The following is a 21,668-nucleotide window of genomic DNA, read 5'->3' as shown; positions in this document are numbered from 1 at the left end:
AAAAAATAACAATAAAAACAATGATGGCACTTGTTAAACCCTTACTATGTGCGAAGCACTGTTCTAAGCGATGGGGGGGTTACAAGGTGATCAGGTTGTCCTATGTGGGGCTCACAGTCTTAATCCCCATTTTACAGATGAGGTAACTGAGGCTCAGAGAAGTGAAGTGACTTGACCAAAGTCACACAGCAGACATGTGGCGGAGCTGGAATTAGAACCCATGACCTCTGACTCCTAAACCCGGGCTCTTTCCACTGAGCCACGCTGCTTCTCTGGGTTCTAATGGGTCATGGGTTCCAATTCCGCTCCGCCACTGTGTGACTTTGGAAAGTCGCTTAACTTCTCTGTGCCTCAGTTCCCCCATCTGTAAAATGGGAATGAAGACTGTGAGCCCCACGTGGGACAACCTTATTACCTTGCATCTCCCTCAGTGCTAAGAACAGTGCTTGGCACATAGTAAGCGCTTAACAAATACCATCATTATCATTAGAGAAGCGGTGTGGCTTAGTGGGAAGAGCCCGGGCTTGGGAATCAGAGATCATGGGTTCTAATCCCTGCTTCCTCACGTCAGCTGTGTGACTTTGGGCAAGTCACTTCACTTCTCCGTGCCTCAGTTCCCTCATCTGTCAAATGGGGATTAAGACTGAGCCCCACGTGGGACAACCTGATTACCTTGTATCTACCCTAGCGCTTAGAACAGTGCTTGGCACATAGTGCTTAACAAATACCATCATTATTATTATTATTCTCTGGGCCTCAGTTCCTTCATCTGTCAAATGGGGATTAAGACTGTGAGCCCCACGTGGGACAACCTGATTACCTTGTATCTACCCTAGCGCTTAGAACAGTGTTTGGCACATAGTAAGCGCTTAACAGGAGAAGCAGCGTGGCTCAGTGGAAAGAGCACGGGCTTGGGAGTCTTCTAGACTGTGAGCCCACTGTTGGGTTGGGACTGTCTCTATATGTTGCCAACTTGTACTTCCCAAGCGCTTAGTCCAGTGCTCTGCACACAGTAAGTGCTCAATAAATACGATTGATTGATTGTCAGAGGTCATGGGTTCTAATCCTGGTCCGCCACATTCATTCATACATTCAATCGTATGTATTGGGGAAGCAGCGTGGCTCAGTGGAAGGAGCCCGGGCTTTGGAGTCAGAGGTCGTGGGTTCAAATCCTGCCTCTGCCACTTAGCTGTGCGACTTTGGGCAAGTCACTTAACTTCTCTGGGCCTCAGTTCCCTCATCTGTAAAACGGGGATGAAGACTGTGAGTCCCACGTGGGACAACCTGATTACCTTGTATCTACCCCAGCGCTTAGAACAGTGCCTTTCACATAGTAAGCGCTTAACAAATACCAACATTATTGAGCGCCTACTGTGTGCAGAGCACTGTACATGTCTGCTGTGTGACCTTGGGCAAGTCACTTCTCTGAGCATCAGTTACCTCGCGGTTAGTTCAGTGCTCTGCACACAGTAAACGCTCAATAAATACGATTGAATGAATGGATGAATGAATGAATGAATGAATGAATGAATGAATGTAAAATAGGGATTAAGACTGTGAGCCCCCACGTGGGACAACCTGATCATCTTGTATCCCCCCCAGCGCTTAGAACAGTGGTTCGCACATAGTAAGCGCTTAACAAATGCCATTATTATTATTATTATTATAAATACCAACATTATTCTTTATTTTATTCTAAAGACCCAGGTCGCGCAGAGGCGTCTGGGAGTTGTAGTTGCGGCCCCGGCCACGCCTCCTAGAGGCAGGACTAGGTATCGACGCCGCGTGACGTCACTCAGGGCGCGCTCGGGGCCCCCCCCCCCCCGCGTCTCGCGCTACTTCCGGTCCCCGGCTCCCTCCCTCCGAGCCACGTGCTGCGCGTGCCGGAGCGGGCGCGGGGGCCTCTGGGGCCAACTGGCGCATGCGCAGTCCCGAACGGGGCCAACTGTTGGGGGGGGGGTGGCCGCGCCTGCGCAGTCCCTGGCGGTAGCGCGCGCGATGGAGGAGGGCGGGCGGAATTAGGCGTCGCGGAGAGGGCGCATGCGCAGTCCCGGGTGGGCCCAACTGTGGGGGGGTGGCCGCGCCTGCGCAGTCCCGGGAGCTAGCGCACGTGATGGAAGAAGGCGGCCGGAATAAAGCGTCGCAAGGATCGGGGCCAACTGAAGGGGGCGGGGGGGCGCATGCGCAGTCCCAGACGGGGTCAACTGTGGGGGGGGGGGCGCGCCTGCGCAGTCCCGGGCGGTAGCGCGCGCGCGATGGAGGGCGGGCGGAATTAGGTGTAGCAAGGATTGGGGCCAATTGACGGGGACGGAGCGCATGCGCAGTCCCGGGCTTTAGCGCGCACGATGGAGGAGGGCGGGCGGAATTAGGCGTCGCAAGGATTAGGGCCAACTGACGGGGAGGGGGGCGCATGCGCAGTTCCGGGCGGTAGCGCGTGGGATGGAGGAGGGCGGGCGGAGTAAGGCGTCGCAAAGATTGGGGCCAAATGACGGGGAGGGGGCGCATGCGCAGTCCCGGGCAGTAGCGCGTGCGATGGAGGAGGGCGGGCGGAGTAAGGCGCCGCGAGGATCAGGGCCAAATGACGGGCAGGGGGCGCATGCGCAGTCCCGGACGGGCCCAACTGACGGGAAGGGGGCGCATGCGCAGCCCCGGACGGGCCCAACTGTGTGTGGGGAGGGGTGGCCGCGCCTGCGCAGTCCCGGGCGGTAGCGCGCGATGGAGGAGGGCGGGCGGAATAAGGCGTCGCAGCCGCCGCCGGCTCAGCCGGTGACCCCCGGGGGCCCCGAGGAGAAGACGGGCGGAAAGGACAGGCGGGACCCGGGAGACAAGGACAAGGATAAGGAGCAAGAGTTGGTGAGGTTCGAGGCCCTCCGGTCCGGTCCTGTCCGGACGAAGGCTGAGTCACTGCCGGCCCCGCAGGCCTCGCCTTCCCACCCCCCGACCCCAGCCTGCTTCTCCTTCTCCTCAGAAAGCGCCCTCCGGTCCCCCAATCCCGGAGGACAGAGCCCGGGACCCCGGGCCCCGGGCCTCCGCCTCAGATTCGGCCCACCGCCCCTTCTACCCAGAATCCTTCGGGGCCCGGGCTGCCCACTTTGGTTCATCCTCGGCCTCCCAGCATGCCCTGCGGCCCGGGTGGCCGGCGGCCACTAGTAATGAGCATCATCACCGCATTTATTGAGCGCTTTCTGGGTGCCTCCTTTTTCCTTATTATCACGAGTATTAATAATAACAATAATAATAATAACCGCATTTATTGAGCGCTGTCTGGGTGCCTCCTTTTTCTTATTACGAGTATTAATAATAATAATAACCGCATTTGTTGAGCGCTTTCTGGGTGCTCCTTTTTTCTTATTATTACGAGTATTAATAATAACCGCATTTATTGAGAGCTTTCTGGGTGCCTCCTTTTTCTTATTACAAGCATTAATAATAATAACCGCATTTATTACTTGTACATATCTATTCTATTTATTTTATTTTGTCAGTAGGTTTGGTTTTGTTCTCTGTCTCCCCCTTTTAGACTGTGAGCCCACTGTTGGGTAGGGACTGTATATGTTGCCAATTTGTACTTCCCAAGCGCTTAGTACAGTGCTCTGCACATAGTAAGCGCTCAATAAATATGATTGATTGATTGATTGAGCGCTTTCTGGGTGCCTCCTTTTTCTTATTACAAGTATTAATAATAATAACCGCATTTATTGAGCGCTGTCTGGGTGCCTCCTTTTTCTTATTACGAGTATTAATAATAATAATAACCGTATTTACTGAGCGCTTTCTGGGTGCTTCCTTTTTCTTATTATTACGAGTATTAGTAATAACAGCCGTATTTATTGAGCGCTTTTGGGGTGCTTTCTTTTTCTTATTATTACGAGTATTAGTAATAATAGCCGTATTTATTGAGCGCTCTCTGGGTGCCTCCTTTTTCTTATTATTGCGAGTCTTAGTAATAATAGCTGTATTTATTGAGCGCTTTCTGGATGCCTCTTTCTTATTATTACGAGCATTAATAATAATAACCGCATTTATTGAGCGCTTTTTGGGTGCTCCTTTTTCTTATTATTACTAGTATTAATAATAACCGTATTTATTGAGCTCTTTCTGGGTGCCTCCTTTTTCTTAATATTACGAATATTAGTAATAATAGCCATATTTATTGAACGCTTTCTGGGTGCCTCCTTTTTCTTATTATTGCGAGTGTTAGTAATAGTAGCCGTATTTATTGTGCGCTTTCTGGGTGCCTCCTTTTTCTTATTACGAGTATTAATAATAATAATAACCGCATTTATTGAGCGCTTTCTGGGTGCTCCATTTTTCTTATTACGAGTATTAACCGTATTTATTGAGCGCTTTCTGGGTGCCCCTTTTTTCTTATTATTACGAGTATTAATAATAATAACCGCATTTCTTGAGCGCTTTCTGGGTGCTCCTTTTTTCTTATTATTACGAGTATTAATAATAACCGCATTTACTGAGCGCTTCCTGGGTGCTTCCTTTTTCTTATTATTACGAGTATTAGTAATAATAGCCGTATTTATTGAGCGCTCTCTGGGTGCCTCCTTTTTCTTCTTATTACGAGTATTAGTAATAGTAGCCGTATTTATTGAGCGCTTTCTGGGTGCCTCCTTTTTCTTATTATTGCGAGGATTAGTAATAATAGCCGTATTTATTGAGCGCTTTCTGGGTGCCTCCTTTTTCTTATTATTACAAGTATTAATAATAATAACCGCATTTATTGAGCGCTTTCTGGGTGCTCCTTTTTTCTTATTATTGCGAGTATTAATAATAACCGTATTTATTGAGCGCTTTCTTTGTGCTTCCTTTTTCTTATTATTACGAGTATTAGTAATAATAGCCGTATTTATTGAGCGCTTTCTGGGTGCCTCCTTTTTCTTATTATTGCGAGTATTAGTAATAATAGCCGTATTTATTGAGCGCTTTCTGGGTGCCTCCTTTTTCTTATTATTACGAGTATTAGTAATAATAATAACCACATTTATTGAGCTTTCTGGGTGCTCCTTTTTTCTTATTATTACGAGTACTAATAATAACCGTATTTATTGAGTGCTTTCTGGGTGCTTCCTTTTTCTTATTATTACGAATATTAGTAATAAAAGCCGTATTTATTGAGCGCTTTCTGGGTGCCTCCATTTTCTTATTATTGTGAGTATTAGTAATAATAGCCGTATTTATTGAGCGCTTTCTGGGTGCCTCCTTTTTCTTATTATTGCGAGTATTAATAATAATCACATTTATTGAGCACTTTCTGGGTGCTCCTTTTTTCTTATAATTGCGAGTATTAATAATAACCGCATTTATTGAGCGCTTTCTGGGTGCTTCCTTTTTCTTATTATGAGCATTAATGATAAAGATAATCGCATTTATTGAGTGCTTTCTGGGTGCATCCTTTTTCTTATTATTATGAGTATTAATAATAATAATAACCGCATTTATTGAGCGCTTTCTGGGTACTTCCATTTTTTATTATTATGAGTATTAATGACAAGGATAATCACATTTATTGAGCACTTTCTGGGTGCTCCCTTTTTCTTATTATTACGAGTATTAGTAATAATAATCGCATTTATTGAGCACTTTCTGGGTGCTTCCTTTTTCTTATTATTGAGCGCTTTCTGCGTGCAAAGCACTGGACTAAGCGCCTGGGAGAGTACACTCTCTACCTGTTTTGTTTTGTTGTCAGTCTCCCCCTTCTAGACTGTGAACCCGTTGTTGGGTAGGGACCATCTCTGTATGTTGTCCATTTGTACTTCCCAAGCTCTTAGTACAGTGCTCTGCTCACAGTAAGCGCTCAATAAATACGATTGAATGAATGAATACACTAGTACATTCCCTTCTAGGCAGTGAGCTCGTTGTGGGCAGGGATTGTCTCCATTCGTTGCTGAATTGTACTTCCCAAGCGATTAATCCAGTGCTCTGTACACAGTAAGCGCTCAATAAATACAATTGAATCCAACACATCCCCTGCCCACAAGGAGCTCACAGTCTAGAGCGGGAGACAGACGTTACTAATCACTCTCTGCCCTCTTCCAGTCTGAAGAAGACAAACAGCTTCAGGATGAACTGGAGATGCTGGTGGAGCGACTGGGGGTGAGTCACAGTCTCGGTGAGGCGGTGTCCTCACCGCTTCCATCTTCCCCATTCCCACATCCCTGCGCCTCCCCGGGTAGCTGTTCCCACGTTGGGACGGACAAGGGGGGGCCTCTGAGACGCAGCGTGGCCTAGTGGGTCGACCGTGGGCCTGGGGGTCAGAAGGTCGTGGGTTCTAATCCTGGCTCCATCTCTTGTCTAATGTGGGGTGGGGACCCAGGCCCTCTGACTCCGAGTCCGGCGCTGTTGCCGTTAAGTCACATCGCTTCCCCAAAGAAGCGTGAGAAGCAGCGTGGTGGAGTGGCTAGAGCACAGGCCTGGAGTTAGAAGGGCGTGGGTTAATAATAATAATAATAATAATGATGATGATGGCATTTATTAAGCGCTTACTATGCGCAAAGCACTGTTCTAAGCGCTGGAAAACATCTGCATTGGCCGGAAATTGAACCCGGGTCTCCCGCGTGGGAGGCGAGATTTTCCCACTGAACCACCAATGCTCACAGGGTTCTAATCCGGCCTCGGCCACTTGTCTGCTTTGTGACCGTGGGCAAGTCACATATTGTACATATTTATATTTTACGTGTACAATATATGTACATATATACATTTCAGTCATATATATTATGTATATATTTATATGTACATGTTGTATTGTAAATAGTGTACATATTTATTACTCTATTTTACTTGTACATTTTTATTCTATTTATTTTCTTTGGTTTATATGTTTTGTTGTCTGTCTCCCCCTTCTAGACTGTGAGCCTGCTGTTGGGTAGGGACAGTCTCTATATGTTGCAAACTTGTACTTCCCAAGCGCTTAGTCCAGTGCTCTGCACACAGTAAGCGCTCAATAAATACGACTGAATGAATGAAGTCACTTCACTTCATCCGTGAAATGGGGATCGAGATTGTGAGTCCCATATGGGACAGGGACCAAGTCCAACCTGATGGTCTTAGTACAGTGGCTGGTGCATAGTAAGCGCTTAACAAATACCATCATCATTGTTATTATTCTTTACTGGGTGTGTTCATTTTGGTTCTGAGAGTGGACGCTTAGGTGGGCAGTTGGAAGAATTGAGGAGTTCTGTCTCAGTGTGTGACTTTCCCTTGTCACCATGCACCTGTTTATCTTAATAATAATAATAATGATGATGGTATTTAAGTGCCTACTATAGGTCAAACACTGATGTAAGCACTGGGATAGAGTCAGGATAATCAGGTTGGACACAGTCCGTGTCCCACATGGGGCTCCCATTTTACAGATGAGATAACTGAGGGACAGAGAAATGAAGTGAGGAAGAACAGGTATTGAATCCCTACTTTACAGTTGAGGAAACTGAGGCTTAGAGAGGGGAAGTGACTTGCCCGGGGTCACGCAGCTGACAAGCGGTGGAGCCGGGATGAGAACCCAAGACTGTCTGATTCCCGGGTCTCCCGGTCTTAACTCCCATTTTACAGATGAGATAACTGAGGGACAGAGAAATGAAGTGAGGGAGAACAGATATTGAATCCCTACTTTACAGTTGAAGGAAACTGAGGCTTAGAAAAGGGAAGTGACTTGCCCAGGGTCACGCAGCTGACAAGCAGCGGAGCCGGGATGAGGACCCAAGACTGTCTGACTCCCGGGTCTGTGCTCTTTCCACTGGGCCGTGCTGCTTCAATCAATCAATCAATCGTATTTATTGAGCGCTTACTGTGTGCAGAGCACTGTACTAAGCGTTTGGGAAGTCCAAGTTGCTTCCTAGACTTGGGGTTGGACCCATCACTTCCCGGAGGAGGAGTGGGGTGATTAGGCGGAGAATGGGCCTCACGGAGAAGACCGCTCATTATGAGCATCCCCCTCCACTCTCCTCCTGTGGTACCTCCTTTCCTGAGCTCCTCTCCACCCTCACCGTCCCCAGGAGAAGGACACGTCCCTGTACCGACCAGCCCTGGAGGAGTTGCGGCGGCAGATCCGCTCCTCCACAACCTCCATGACTTCAGTTCCCAAGCCCCTGAAGTTTTTGCGTCCGCATTACGGCAAGCTGAAGGAGATCTACGAGAATATGGCCCCTGGTGAGAACAAGGTAAGACACCAAGGAGGGCTGCGTGGGAGGGGTCAGGGTTGTTTTATTTTGTCGTTGACTTTTATTAAGCCTTGCGTTGAGGGACTGTACTAAACACCGGGGCTACTACGAGAAAATCAATTCAGGCATAGTCTCTGTGCCCGTGAGGGGCTCATGGGGAATAGGGGTGGATAGACACACAGAACAGTAAGAGTCCGTTCCACATCACATCAAAGGCAAGTCAGAAATTCAATAATCAAAATGACAGATTTTAGGACTCTAGAAGTCCTCTCTCTCCTGGTCCTATTTTGGGGTTAAAATCAGTGGTATTTTCAGAGCGCTACTGGTTTCGGGGAGACCTTCAGACCCTAAACAATTAGGGGGGGAAAAAAATCTGCAGCCAAGACCAGGTTTGAGTAAGCCAAAGTCACTTTTTTGCCATCATTTGCATCAGCAATTTAGGGGTGAGGGTTAGTAATGATGATAGCCTATATCGAACAGCCACTGAGTTCATTCATTCATATTTATTGAGCGCTTACTGTGTGCAGAGCACTGTACTAAGCACTTGAGAAAGTACAAGTTTGGCACATATAGAGATGGTCCCTACCCAACAGCGGGCTCACAGTCTAGAAGAGGGAGACAGACAACAAAACAAGACCTGTGGACAGGGGTCAAGTCATCAGAATAAATAGAAGTAAAGCTAGATGCACATCATGAACAAAATAAATAGAATAGTAAATATGTACAAGTAAAATAAATAAGAGTAATATGTACAAACATATATACAGGGGCTGTGGGGAGGGGAAGGGGGTAGGGTGGAGGAGATGGGGAAGGGGAGAGGAAAGAGGGGGCTCAGTGTGGGAAGGCCTCCTGGAGGAGGTGAGCTCTCAGTAGGAGGGGGAGAGGGGATGGACAGCCTTGAAGCCGAGGGTGAGGAGTTTTTGCCTGATGCATAGGTTGACCGGTAGCCACTGGAGATTTTTGAGGAGGGGAGTAACGTGCCCAGGGCATTTCTGCACAAAGGTGATCCTGGCAGCAGAATTCAGAGTTCAGTAGAGGGTTCAGTGCTCTCCACTAAGTGCTTGGGAAGTACAAAATAAAGAAGTGGCACTTCCCTACCAACAGAGAGCTTACACTCTTAATGGAGGAGCTGGCCATAAAAATATTTACAAATAAGAGTAGTCTAAATGTACAGTTGAATAAATGTAGGGACAGGAGAGGTGCAGATAAGTCCCTAAATTCTCAAAATGGCTGATGGGGTGGTATAACTTGAGGTCTTTAAAGTAAATCAACAAAGGCTTTTTGGAGCAGATGGGCTTTCGGGAGGGCTGTTGGAATTGGGGAGGGAGTTCCAAGCTGGGGGAACAGTGTGAGTGAGGTGTGGGAAGGAGGTTCGTTGGGGTGGAACCAAGAGAGCCGAAGAGAAGAAATGTGGAGGGTGGGGATGAATTGGTGGAGAGAGCAGATATTGAAGAATTTTTTGCTTGACGGGGGACACATGGTGAGCCAGTGGAAGGTTTGGTGCTGAGTGAGTCTTCAAGGAGATGATGGTTGGTGTAGTGCAGATGGGAAGCAGGGAGACCAGCATGGAGGCTGGTGCAAAATTAGGCTAGCCACTCTGTGACCAGAGCTGAGACCGAAGAAGAGGGGAAAGGAAGGATTGGGGAGATGTCTGGGAGGAAGAATGGGCAGGATCTGCCAGTGATGGATCAAGTGAAATGTGAGATGGAAGGAGAGCGAGGGGTCACGGAGGACGCCGAGCTCTCGGCTTTGGGGACAGGGAGGATGGTAAGGGGACTGACTGAAATGGGAGCCGAGGGAGGAGAGGCTTCGGCTTCCCGCCCGTCTCCGGGACCTCTCCTTCTGGTCGGCTGGACTGGTAGTTCTCTCGGCCCTCCTCACCGTGACTTCACCCCTTTCTGGGCCGGGGGGTCTCTTCCCAGCGATTTGCAGCAGACATCATCTCCGTCCTGGCCATGACTATGAGTGGGGAGCGGGAATGCCTCAAGTATCGGCTTGTGGGCTCCCAGGAGGAGCTGGCGTCGTGGGGCCATGAGTATGTCAGGTATGTTCGGGGCCGGAGTCCCAGGAGCGTGTCCTTCCCCACGGGGAGGGGGTCCCGGGGCAGCCGCCTCCGCCCCGTGATGGTTCGGAGTCCGTTCCCAGGCACCTGGCGGGAGAGGTGGCCAAGGAGTGGCAGGAGCTGGATGAGGCGGAGAAGGCCCAGCGGGAACCGCTGCTAACGCTGGTGAAGGAGATCGTCCCCTACAACATGGCGCACAACGCGGAGCACGAGGCCTGTGACCTGCTCATGGAGATCGAGCAGATGGACATGCTGGAGAAGGATATCGATGAAAACGCGTACGCCAAGGTGTGCCTCTACCTCACCAGGTGAGCAGCGGGAGATGGAGGGAGGGCAGCGGCGCGGGGGAGCCGACGGGCGACCCGCGCTAGGCCCGGGGGGCGAGGCCCGTGCGGTGACGCCCGCCTGGCTTCCCGGCTGCAGCTGCGTGAGCTACGTCCCAGAGCCCGAGAACTCAGCCCTGCTGCGCTGCGCCCTGGGCGTCTTCCGCAAGTTCAGCCGTTTCCCGGAGGCCCTGCGGTTGGCTCTGATGCTCAACGACATGGAGTTGGTGGAAGACATCTTCACCTCGTGCAAGGATGTGTATGTGAGATCGGGGGGCACCGGGCTTCAGACCCGGGGACGGTCGGAGCCCGGTTCAGAGCCGGGGGGGTCGGTGGATTTGGCCGGCCGGGGCCTGAATCGGATGAGGCGAGGTGGGAGCCGCCCCGGGGGGTCTGGCCCCGGGAGCTGACGGCCTCCGCCTTGGCCTGACTCCTCCTCCCAGGGTCGTGCAGAAGCAGATGGCGTTCATGCTGGGCCGGCACGGGGTGTTCCTGGAACTGAGTGAAGACGTGGAGGAGTACGAGGACCTGACGGAGATCATGTCCAACGTGCAGCTCAACAGCAACTTCCTGGCACTAGCCCGAGAGGTGAGACCGCCCTTCCCTTCTCCCCGGGATCATTTAGTTACGAGACTCTGGCCCCAGCTGCTTCTGGCCGAGTCGGCTGGGCCCCGGGATGTTAGGGTTTAGGTGGGCTGCCTGGGCTCTTTGCCGGGTTGCGCGGTGGTGTTGACCGACCCCGCTTCTCTCCTCCAGTTGGACATAATGGAGCCCAAAGTACCCGATGACATCTACAAAACCCACCTGGAAAACAACCGTGAGTAGCCGCAACGGTACGGGACGGTGGAGAGGCTCTCTGTTGTGAGAGTGGGGGGCCGGAGGGACGAGGGGACCGGTGCCTGGGCCGCCTTGGATCCCAGATTCCCCATCGCCGAGCTGCCCCGATTCTGGGGGGAGGGCACGGGCGGATGAGACTGGAATGCTGCCCTGAGGACAGCCGGGCAGCTCTCGGTTTCTGGAAAGATGCCGATAAGAAGCGGGGGGCTGAGCGACGGGTCTCAGTCTCCCCCTCTGCTCTGACCCGCCTCTCCCCGCCCCTTTCTACCTCATCTCCCCCGCAGGGTTTGGGGGCAGTGGGTCGCAGGTGGACTCGGCTCGGATGAACCTGGCCTCCTCCTTTGTCAACGGCTTCGTCAACGCGGCCTTCGGCCAGGACAAGCTGCTCACCGACGACGGCAACAAGTGGTTGTACAAGAACAAAGACCACGGTGAGACCCTCTTTTCTTTGTCCTTTTTCCCCTTCCTTCCTCAGCCGCTCCAGCCTCCCTCCCCAGTGTTTCCACTCCCTGTGCGCGGGAGCCTTGTCCCTGGTCTCGCGGCGTCCGGGTCGGGGGGTAGTCGGCGCCCGCCCCGTTGACGGGTTTCCTTCGGGTGCAGGGATGCTGAGCGCCGCTGCTTCCCTGGGCATGATCCTGCTGTGGGATGTGGACGGCGGTCTCACCCAAATAGACAAGTACCTCTACTCCTCGGAAGACTACATCAAGGTGGGCCTGGGCTGTAACTGCCCTCCTCCTTCCCCGCCCCCTTCACGGATACCTGGGCCGTGGGGGCACATCCCTTTCCTCCGCTCCTCCACCACTGATCTCCTCACCGTACCTCGCTCTCGCCTGTCCCGCCGTCGACCCCCGGCTCACATCATCCCCCGGGCCCGGAATGCCCTCCCTCTGCCCATCCGCCAAGCTAGCTCTCTTCCTCCCTTCAAGGCCCTGCTGAGAGCTCACCTCCTCCAGGAGGCCTTCCCAGACTGAGCCCCTTCCTTCCTCCCCCCCTCGTCCCCTCTCCATCCCCCCATCTTACCTCTTCCATTCCCCACAGCACCTGTATATATGTATATATGTTTGTACATATTTTTTACTCTATTTTATTTGTACATATCTATTCTATTTATTTTATTTTGTTAGTATGTTTGGTTTTGTTCTCTGTCTCCCCCTTTCAGACTGTGAGCCCACTGTTGGGTAGGGACTGTCTCTATATGTTGCCAATTTGTACTTCCCAAGCGCTTAGTACAGTGCTCTGCACATAGTAAGCGCTCAATAAATACGATTGATGATGATGATGATGATGGCGTGGAGGCCCGGCTCTTCCCTTCCTTCTCTGCTGGCCCTCACTCAGAAGGGAGATTCTCAACTCTTCACCGTTGGCTTTAAAGCGCTCAAACAGCTCACCCCCCTCCTTCCTCACCTCACTGCTGTCCTACTCCAGCCCTTCTAGCGCCAGCTTACTCACTGTGCCCCATTCTTGTCTATCTTGCCGCCAACCCCCAGCCCGGACCTCCCTCCCCCTCCATATTCTCCAGACCACCACTCCCTCCACCTTCAAAGCATTATGAAGGTCACATCTCCAAAAGGCCTTCCCTGACTAAGCCCTCTTTCCCCCGGCACGCCGTCCTTCTGAATCATCTGTGCACTTGCATCTGTCACCTTTGGGTGTTTAATACTCACCCCACCCCCGGCCCTACACCACTTAGAGAAGCAGCGTGGCTCAGTGGGAAGAGCCCGGGCTTTGGAGTCCGAGGTCGTGGGTTCAAATCCCGGCTCCGCCAATTGTCAGCTGTGGGCAAAGTCGCTTCACTTCTCCGTGCCTGTTACCTCATCTGTAAAATGGGGATTAAGACTGTGAGCCCCACATGGGACAACTTGATCACCTTGTAACCCCCCCAGCTCTTAGAACAGTGCTCTGCACATAGTAAGCGCTTAAAAAATGCCATTATTATTATTATTATCTGTAAAATGGGGATTAAAACTGTGAGCCCCCCCATGGGACAACCCGATCACCTTGTATCCTCTCCAGCGCTTAGAACAGTGCTTTGCACATAGCGCTTAACGAATGCCATCATTATTATTTGTAGACCGTGAGCCCACTGTTGGGTAGGGACCGTCTCTATATGTTACCAACTTGTACTTCCCAAGCGCTTGGTACCGTGCTCTGCGCACAGTAAGCGCTCAATAAATACGATTGAATGAATGAATGAACATGTCTTTAATCAATCAGTCAATCAATCATATTTATTGAGCGCTTACTGTGTGCAGAGCACTGTACTAAACGCTTGGGAAGTACAAATTGGCAACACATAGAGACAGTCCCTACCCAACAGTGGGCTCACAGTCTAAAAGGGGGAGACAGAGAACAGAACCAAACATTCCAACAAAATAAAATAAATAGGATAGAAATGTACAAGTAAAATAAATAAATAAATAAATAGAGAGTCTTTAAATTTTATAGTACAAATTATTCATATTAATGTCTGTGTCCCCCTCTGGACTAAGCTTGATAAAGGCAGGGAACTTGTCCGCTAATTCTGTTGTAATGTCCTCCCCCAAGCGCTCAGTACAGTGCTCTGCACAAAGTAAATGCTAAATAGCATTGATTGAGAGGGGAGGATGGGAGAGCTGAGCTGTGAGGAGAGAAAGCAAGGCCTCTGAGCTGGATCCCCCCCCTCCTACCTCCCCTCCCTTCTCTCTTATAGCCCAGCCCGCACCCTCCGCTCCTCTGCTGCTAATCTCCTCACCGGGCCTCGTTCTTGCCTGTCCCGCCATCGACCCCCGGCCCACGTCATCCCCTGGCCTGGAATGCCTTCCCTCTGCCCATCCGCCAAGCTAGCTCTCTTCCTCCCTTCAAGGCCCTACTGAGAGCTCACCTCCTCCAGGAGGCCTTCCCACACTGAGCCCCTTCCCTCCTCTCCCCCTCGTCCCCTTCTCCATCCCCCCCATCTTACCTCCTTCCCTTCCCCACAGCACCTGTATATATGTATATATGTTTGTACATATTTATTACTCTATTTATTTTACTTGTACGTATCTATTCTATTTATTTGATTTTGTTAGTATGTTTGGTTTTGTTCTCTGTCTCCCCCTTTTAGACTGTGAGCCCACTGTTGGGCAGGGACTGTCTCTATACGTTGCCAGTTTGCACTTCCCAAGCGCTTAGTACAGTGCTCTGCACACAGTAAGCGCTCAATAAATACGAGTGATGATGATGATGATCCTCGTTGTTCTGTCCATAGTCGGGGGCTCTCCTGGCATGTGGCATCGTGAACTCCGGGGTGCGGAATGAGTGTGACCCGGCCCTGGCCCTCCTCTCGGACTACGTCCTCCACAACAGCAACACCATGCGGCTCGGTGCTATTTTTGGGTAAGGCCCACCCTCCCCGTCCCTCCCGGCGTGCACTCCTGCTCCCTCGGCCCCCGTGGGCTCCCCTCGCGCCTCGGGGTGGGGGTCGTCATGGGCGCGGACTTTCCCCGGTGTCCGCAGGCTGGGGCTGGCCTACGCTGGCTCTAACCGGGAGGATGTCCTGACGCTCCTGCTGCCTGTGATGGGAGACTCCAAATCCAGCATGGAGGTGTGTACGGGAGGAAAGGAAACCGGGAAGGCGGAGGAGGGCCTTGGGGGCAGGGGTGTCTCTGGGAGAGGACTGGGGGGTCTCTGTCCCGAGGGCCCCCCCCGGGAGGGGTTGAGCAAGTCCCTCTCCCCGACTTGCGTTTCCTCCCGCCTCCCCACCGCAGGTGGCCGGGGTGACAGCCCTGGCGTGCGGGATGATCGCCGTGGGCTCCTGCAACGGCGACGTCACCTCCACAATCCTCCAGACCATCATGGAGAAGTCGGAGACCGAGCTCAAGGACACGTACGCCCGCTGGCTTCCTCTGGGACTGGGCCTCAACCACCTCGGTTAGAGGGCCCCTTCGCCCCACCTCGCCCCCCGCTCTCCGGCTCGGCCCCCGGGGAGAGGAGGAATCTTGGCTGGGCGGGAAAGAGGGACGCGCCTCATAGTTCTCCGAGGGCACCGTGTTAATTTTTATCCCCAGGGAAGGGCGAGGCCATTGAGGCAATCCTGGCAGCGCTGGAGGTGGTGTCGGAGCCGTTCCGCAGCTTCGCCAACACGCTGGTGGACGTGTGTGCCTACGCAGGTTTGCGTGTGACCCGTCTGATGGGTTTTCCTTTTGTCTTCTTCCACAACGGTCATCCTCTCTCGCGCCCCGTGCTCGACTCCTCTCGACCTTCTCTTCCACCCCCGGGGACCGCCGCCGGGCCGGTTTCCCAAGTCACTCCAGGCGGCTCTTCGGTCTGGGGACGGAGCTCGGGCCCTGGACCCCGGGGCCTGGGTCGAGCCTCGGTGGGACCTCCAACCTTCAGAGCCTCCAGAGGCCTCCCCCAAGTAGCCCCTCATTTCCTCACCTCCCACACCCTTCTACATCATGGTTGCGCTTGGATAATAAAATAATAATAATGGCATTTATTAAGCGCTTACTATGTGCAAAGCACTGTTCTAAGCGCTGGGGAGGTTACAAGGTGATCAGGTTGTCCCACGGGGGGCTCACAGTCTTAATCCCCATTTTACAGATGAGGTAACTGAGGCCCAGAGAAGTTAAGCGACTTGCCCAAAGTCGCCCAGCTGGCAATTGGGGGAGCCGGGATTTGAACCCATGACTTCTGACTCCAAAGCCCGGGCTCTTTCCCACTGAGCCACGCTGCTTCTCTTAATCACGCTTGGATCTGCCCCCTTGATTCATCCCACCCTCGGACCCGCACGCTCATGTCCGTAGCCGTAATTCCTTTATATTAACGTCCGTCCCCGCCTGACTGGGCAGGGCACGTCTCTACCGACTCCGTTACATCGTACTCTCCCAAGCGTTCAGTACGGTGCCGCGCATCCAGTGAGCGCTCGACAAATACCGTCTCGTTGGATTGAATCGGGGCAGTCGTGCCCATCTTCGGGGCCGCCTTCTCCTTTCCGACTCCTCTTCCTTCTCAGGCTCGGGGAACGTCCTGAAGGTCCAGCAGCTTCTCCACATCTGTAGCGAGCACTTTGACTCTAAGGACAAGGAGGAGGACAAGGACAAGAAGGAGAAAAAGGACAAAGACAAGAAGGAGGCCCCTGCCGACATGGGGGCTCATCAGGTTCGGTCGGGGGTGGACTTGGGGCTCTTCTGGATGGGGGTGGGCCGGAAAAGATTGGGAAGGGATGAGGGCCGCGTACGCCGCCGGATCCCTGGATTGTCTCGGCAGTGAGCAAAGGTTTGGGTGGCTGTGATGAAACGGTGGCATTTTTGAGGCAGGGAACCCAGGAGAGCAGAGAGCTTTCTCGCTCCATGGTATCTCCCCCCCGGGGTTTCGGGGGGAAGCCCCCGGACCCCCCTGGGCTCACTCGGCCCACTCTCTTCCCCAATGCAGGGTGTAGCGGTGTTGGGCATTGCGCTCATCGCCATGGGGGAGGAGATTGGGGCCGAGATGGCCCTGCGCACCTTCGGACACCTGGTGAGTGAGGGAGCCCGGTTCTCCGGGGGACCCGGGGCGGCGACGCTTAACCAGAATTGGGGGGCTCCCTGTCCGCGGGGTTCAACGGAGTCCCTTTTTACCTTCCGATCCAATCCGGGATATCGAGCGGGCTCCCTCGGGCTGGCTTACGGGTCTGCCGGGGCGTTAGGGGTGAGCCTGGGGCCCCTCCATCCTTCCTTCCACTCTCCCTCCCTCCCTCGTAGCTCCGGTACGGGGAGCCCACCTTGAGGCGGGCGGTGCCCCTGGCCCTGGCCCTGATTTCCGTCTCCAACCCCCGGCTGAACATCCTGGATACCCTGAGCAAGTTCTCCCACGACGCCGACCCGGAGGTTTCCTACAACTCCATCTTTGCCATGGGCATGGTGGGCAGCGGTGAGTCTCGGGGAGAAGGGGGCCGGGGGGGAGGCGTTGACCTCGCCCGGCTTTCTCTGAAAAACGGCTAAACCTTCGCCTTCCTAGGCACCAACAATGCCCGCCTGGCAGCCATGCTCCGCCAGCTGGCCCAGTATCACGCCAAGGATCCCAATAACCTCTTCATGGTGCGCCTGGCCCAGGTAAAGGACGGTGCCCCTCTCGCCGGGCGGTCGGAGCGAGGGAAACGGGGCTGGCACGGCCTAGCGGAGGGAGCCCGGGCCTGGGAGATGGAAGGGCATGGGTTCTAATCCCGCCTCCGCCACTTAATAATCGTAATAATGGCATTTATTAAGCGCTTACTATGTGCAAAGCACTTGTTCCAAACGCCGGGGAGGTTACAAGGTGATCAGGTTGTCCCACTGGGGGCTCACATTTAATCCCCGTTTTCCAGATGAGGTAAGTGAGGCCCAGAGAAGTGAAGGGACCTGCCCACAGTCACACAGCTGACAAGCGGCGGAGCCGGGATTTGAACCCATGACCTCTGACTCCAAAGCCCGGGCTCTTCCCACTGAGCCACGCTGCTTGCCGGCCGTGTGACCTTGGGCGAGTCCTGTCACTTCTCTGGGCCTCAGTCCCCTCATCTGTCAAATGGGGATTGTGAGGCCGTGAGCCCCACGTGGGACGGGGAGTGCGTCCAACTTGATTTTGCTTATCCCCTCCGGCGCTTAGTACAGCGCCTGGCACCTAGTAAGGTTTTTACAAATAACACTAGTATTATTATACGGGTGTAGACTAGGGTGTCTAGCCTGTGAGCCCGTTGTTGGGTATCATCATCATCAATCGTATTTATTGAGCGCTTACTGTGTGCAGAGCGCTGTACTAAGCGCTTGGGAAGTACAAGGTGGCAACATACAGAGACGGTCCCTACCCAACAGTGGGCTCACAGTCTAAAAGGGGGACACAGAGAACAAAACCAAACACACTAACAAAATAAAATAAATAGGTAGGGACCGTCTCCGTATGTTGCCAGCTTGTACTTCCCTTAAGCGCTTAGTACGGCGCTCTGCATCATCATCATTCGTATTTATTGAGCGCTTACTATGTGCAGAGCACTGGTACTAAGCGCTTGGGAAGTACAAATTGGCAACATATAGAGACAGTCCCTACCCAACAGTGGGCTCACAGTCTAAAAGGGGGGAGACAGAGAACAAAACCAAACATACTAACAAAATAAAATAAATAGAATAGATATGTACAAACATATATACAGGTGCTGTGGGGAAGGGAAGGAGGTAAGATGGGGGGGATGGAGAGGGGGACGAGGGGGAGAGGAAGGAAGGGGCTCAGTCTGGGAAGGCCTCCTGGAGGAGGTGAGCTCTCAGCAGGGCCTTGAAGGGCTCTGCACACAGCAGGCGCTCAGTAAATACGACGGGACGAGCGGGGGAGGCCCGACAGCCCAGGAGGCGGGGGTGTGGAAGACCGCTCGTGGTGGGAGGTGCATTCTCCCCCCCTTCCTCCATGTCTCGGCCAGGGCCTGACACACCTGGGGAAGGGCACCCTGACGCTCTGCCCCTACCACAGCGACCGGCAGCTGATGAGTCAGGTGGCCGTGGCCGGCCTGCTCACCGTGCTCGTCTCCTTCCTCGATGTCCGCAACAGTGAGTGCCCCCTCACCCCGGGAGAGGTTGCCCTCCCGGGACCCCCCCGCCGCCTCCTTCCTACCGTTGGAGGGGGGCCGGGCCGAAACCCGGCCCCAGAGTCGCTCGAGTCGGGCCCCTCGCTTCTTCAGGGCCGCCCTAAACGGACCCCCCCCCCCCCCCCGTTGTCCCAGGGCAGCGGCAGGTCCCTTCTCCTCGGCGCGTAGCTCGGTTACGGCCTTCCCGTCTCCGGGAAGCGGAGGGAAGAAAGCGGGGCCCGGGGTCGGGGTCGGAGCGCGAATGTTCTCTGTCTCCCCCTTTTAGACTGTGAGCCCACCGTTGGGTAGGGACCGTCTCTATAGGTTGCCAATTTGTACTTCCCAAGCGCTTAGCACAGTGCTCTGCACACAGTAAGCGCTCGATAAATACGATTGATGATGATTAGGGCCGGAAGAAGGGGAGAGCTGCGTTGTCCGTCTCCCCCTCCTCGACCGTGAGCCCGTCGTCGGGTAGGGCCCGTCCCTAGCTGTTGCCGACTGGTGCTTCCCAAGCGCTTAGTCCGGTGCCCCGCACACGGTAAGCGCTCGATAAATACGGTTGAAGGGACGGATGAAAGGGGGAGGAAGGCATCACCATCATCAATCGTATTTATCGGGCGCTTACTGTGTGCAGAGCACTGGACTGAGCGCTTGGGAAGTCCAAGTTGGCAACATAGATGGTCCCTACGCAACAGTGGGATCACAGTCTGAAAGGGGGAGACAGAGAACAAAACCAAACATACTAACAGAATAAAATAAATAGAATAGATATGTACAAGTAAAATAAATAAATAAATAGGGTAATAAATACGTACAAGCTGTCTCCAACCTGATTAACTTGTGTCTACTCCAGCACTTTTAGAACAGCGCTTCATCATCATCAATCGTATTTATTGAGCGTTTACTCTGTGCAGAGCACTGTACTAAGCGCTTGGGAAGTACAAGTCGGCAGCATATAGAGACAGTCCCTACCAACAGTGGGCTCACAGTCTAAAAGGGGGAGACGGAGAACAAAACCAAACATACTAACAGAATAAAATAAATAGAATAGATATGTACAAGTAAAATAAATAAATAAATAGGGTAATAAATATGTACAAACTGTCTCCAACCTGATTAACTTGTGTCTACTCCAGCACTTTTAGAACAGCGCTCCATCATCATCAATCATATTTATTGAGCGCTTACTCTGTGCAGAGCACTGTACTAAGCGCTTGGGAAGTACAAGTCGGCAGCATCTAGAGACAGTCCCTACCCAACAGCGGGCTCACAGTCTAAAAGGGGGAGACGGAGAACAAAACCAAACATACTAACAAAATAAAATGAATCGATACGGACAAGCAAAACAGAGTAACATCAAAGTTGAGGAGGTCGGGGCGGCGTGCCCGCTCATGAATCGCGTTTATCGAGCGCTTGCTATGTGCAGAGCACTGTACTAAGCGCTAAGCCTGATGAGGCCCCTCCCCGCCCCCCGCCCTCTCCCCAGTCATCCTAGGCAAGTCCCACTACGTGCTGTACGGGCTCGTGGCGGCCATGCAGCCGCGCATGCTGGTCACCTTCGACGAGGAGCTGCGGCCGTTGCCCGTGTCCGTGCGCGTGGGCCAGGCCGTGGACGTGGTGGGCCAGGCCGGGAAGCCCAAGACCATCACCGGCTTCCAGACTCACACGACCCCCGTGCTGCTGGCCCACGGGGAGCGGGCCGAGCTGGCCACCGAGGAGTTCCTGCCGGTCACCCCCATCCTGGAGGGCTTCGTCATCCTACGCAAGAACCCCAATTATGACCTCTGAGCCGCCCCGGGGGCCGCCCGGGCGGGAGGCGCTTCCCCCCGTCCCGTCGGTTACCGAGCGCGACCGCCGTGTTAAATAAAAGATCCTCATCCCCCCACCAAAGCCGGGGCCCGGGCTTCTTTCCGCGGCGGTGGGCTGCGGGCGAGCTCGGCCGGCGGCCGGGGGACGGCGGCGACGCTGCTCGGGGTGCTCAACGAGCCCGGTGGGAATTTGGGGTGGGAAGGTTCATTCAGTCGTAGTCGTTGAGTATTCATCCCGACTCCGCCAACCGCCAGCTGTGTGACTTTGGGCAAGTCACTTAGCGTGGCTCGGTGGAAAAGAGCCCGGGCTTTGGAGTTCAGAGGTCATGGGTTCAGATCCCGGCTCCGCCACAGGTCTGCTGTGTGACCTGGGGCAAGTCACTTCACTTCTCTGAGCCTCGGTTACCTCATCTGTAAAATGGGGATTAAGACTGTGAGCCCCCCCCACCCCCGTGAGACAACCTGATCACCTTGTATCCCCCCCCAGCGCTTAGAACAGTGCTCTGCACATAGTGCTTAAAAAATGCCATTATTATTATTATTATTATTATCTGTAAAATGGGGATTAAAACTGTGAGCCCCCCGTGGGACAACCCAATCACCTTGGATCCTCCACAGCGCTTAGAACGGTGCTTTGCACATAGAAAGCACTTAACAAATGCCCTCATTATTATTTCTAGACTGTGAGCCCACTGTTGGGTAGGGACTGTCTTTATATGTTGCCGACTTGTACTTCCCAAGGGCTTAGTACAGTGCTCTGCACACAGTAAGCGCTTAATAAATACGATTGAATGAATGAATGAATGAATTAACTTCTCTGTGCCTGTTACCTCATCTGGAAAATGGGGATGAAGACTGTGAGCCCCACGTGGGACAATCTGATCACCTTGTAACCTCCCCAGGGCTTAGAACAGTGCTTTGCACATAGTAAGCGCTTAAATG

General features: G+C 53.1%; 1 protein-coding gene across 1 annotated transcript; it reads left to right on the top strand.

Annotated features, from left to right (window-relative positions):
• Positions 1-2,685: 2,685 nt before the first annotated feature.
• PSMD2 (proteasome 26S subunit, non-ATPase 2) lies at positions 2,686-20,798 on the top strand. The gene is made up of 20 exons (XM_038744483.1): positions 2,686-2,853; positions 6,049-6,105; positions 8,007-8,171; positions 10,094-10,215; positions 10,317-10,541; positions 10,657-10,815; positions 11,000-11,144; positions 11,313-11,373; positions 11,678-11,824; positions 11,994-12,100; positions 14,620-14,747; positions 14,868-14,955; positions 15,119-15,281; positions 15,419-15,520; positions 16,366-16,511; positions 16,785-16,868; positions 17,093-17,261; positions 17,349-17,443; positions 18,775-18,901; positions 20,405-20,798. Exons 1-20 carry the CDS (start codon positions 2,716-2,718, stop codon positions 20,704-20,706), a joined length of 2,730 nt encoding a protein of 909 aa, XP_038600411.1. The 5' UTR covers positions 2,686-2,715; the 3' UTR covers positions 20,707-20,798.
• Positions 20,799-21,668: the final 870 nt, after the last annotated feature.

The sequence above is a fragment of the Tachyglossus aculeatus genome, chromosome 1 (genome assembly GCF_015852505.1).
Source record: "Tachyglossus aculeatus isolate mTacAcu1 chromosome 1, mTacAcu1.pri, whole genome shotgun sequence".
Lineage (NCBI taxonomy): Eukaryota > Metazoa > Chordata > Mammalia > Monotremata > Tachyglossidae > Tachyglossus > Tachyglossus aculeatus.
Note: the sequence above shows the minus strand (reverse complement) of the source record. Positions and strands in the feature narration are given on the sequence as shown.

Bases quoted from the DNA above. Each gene is read 5' to 3' on its own strand.
- PSMD2 (XM_038744483.1), top strand. From the start codon at position 2,716: ATGGAGGAGGGCGGGCGGAATAAGGCGTCGCAGCCGCCGCCGGCTCAG. The intron at 11,825-11,993 runs GTGAGACCCTCT...CTTCGGGTGCAG, and splicing joins GTACAAGAACAAAGACCACG to GGATGCTGAGCGCCGCTGCT. The intron at 14,956-15,118 runs GTGTGTACGGGA...TCCCCACCGCAG, and splicing joins ACTCCAAATCCAGCATGGAG to GTGGCCGGGGTGACAGCCCT.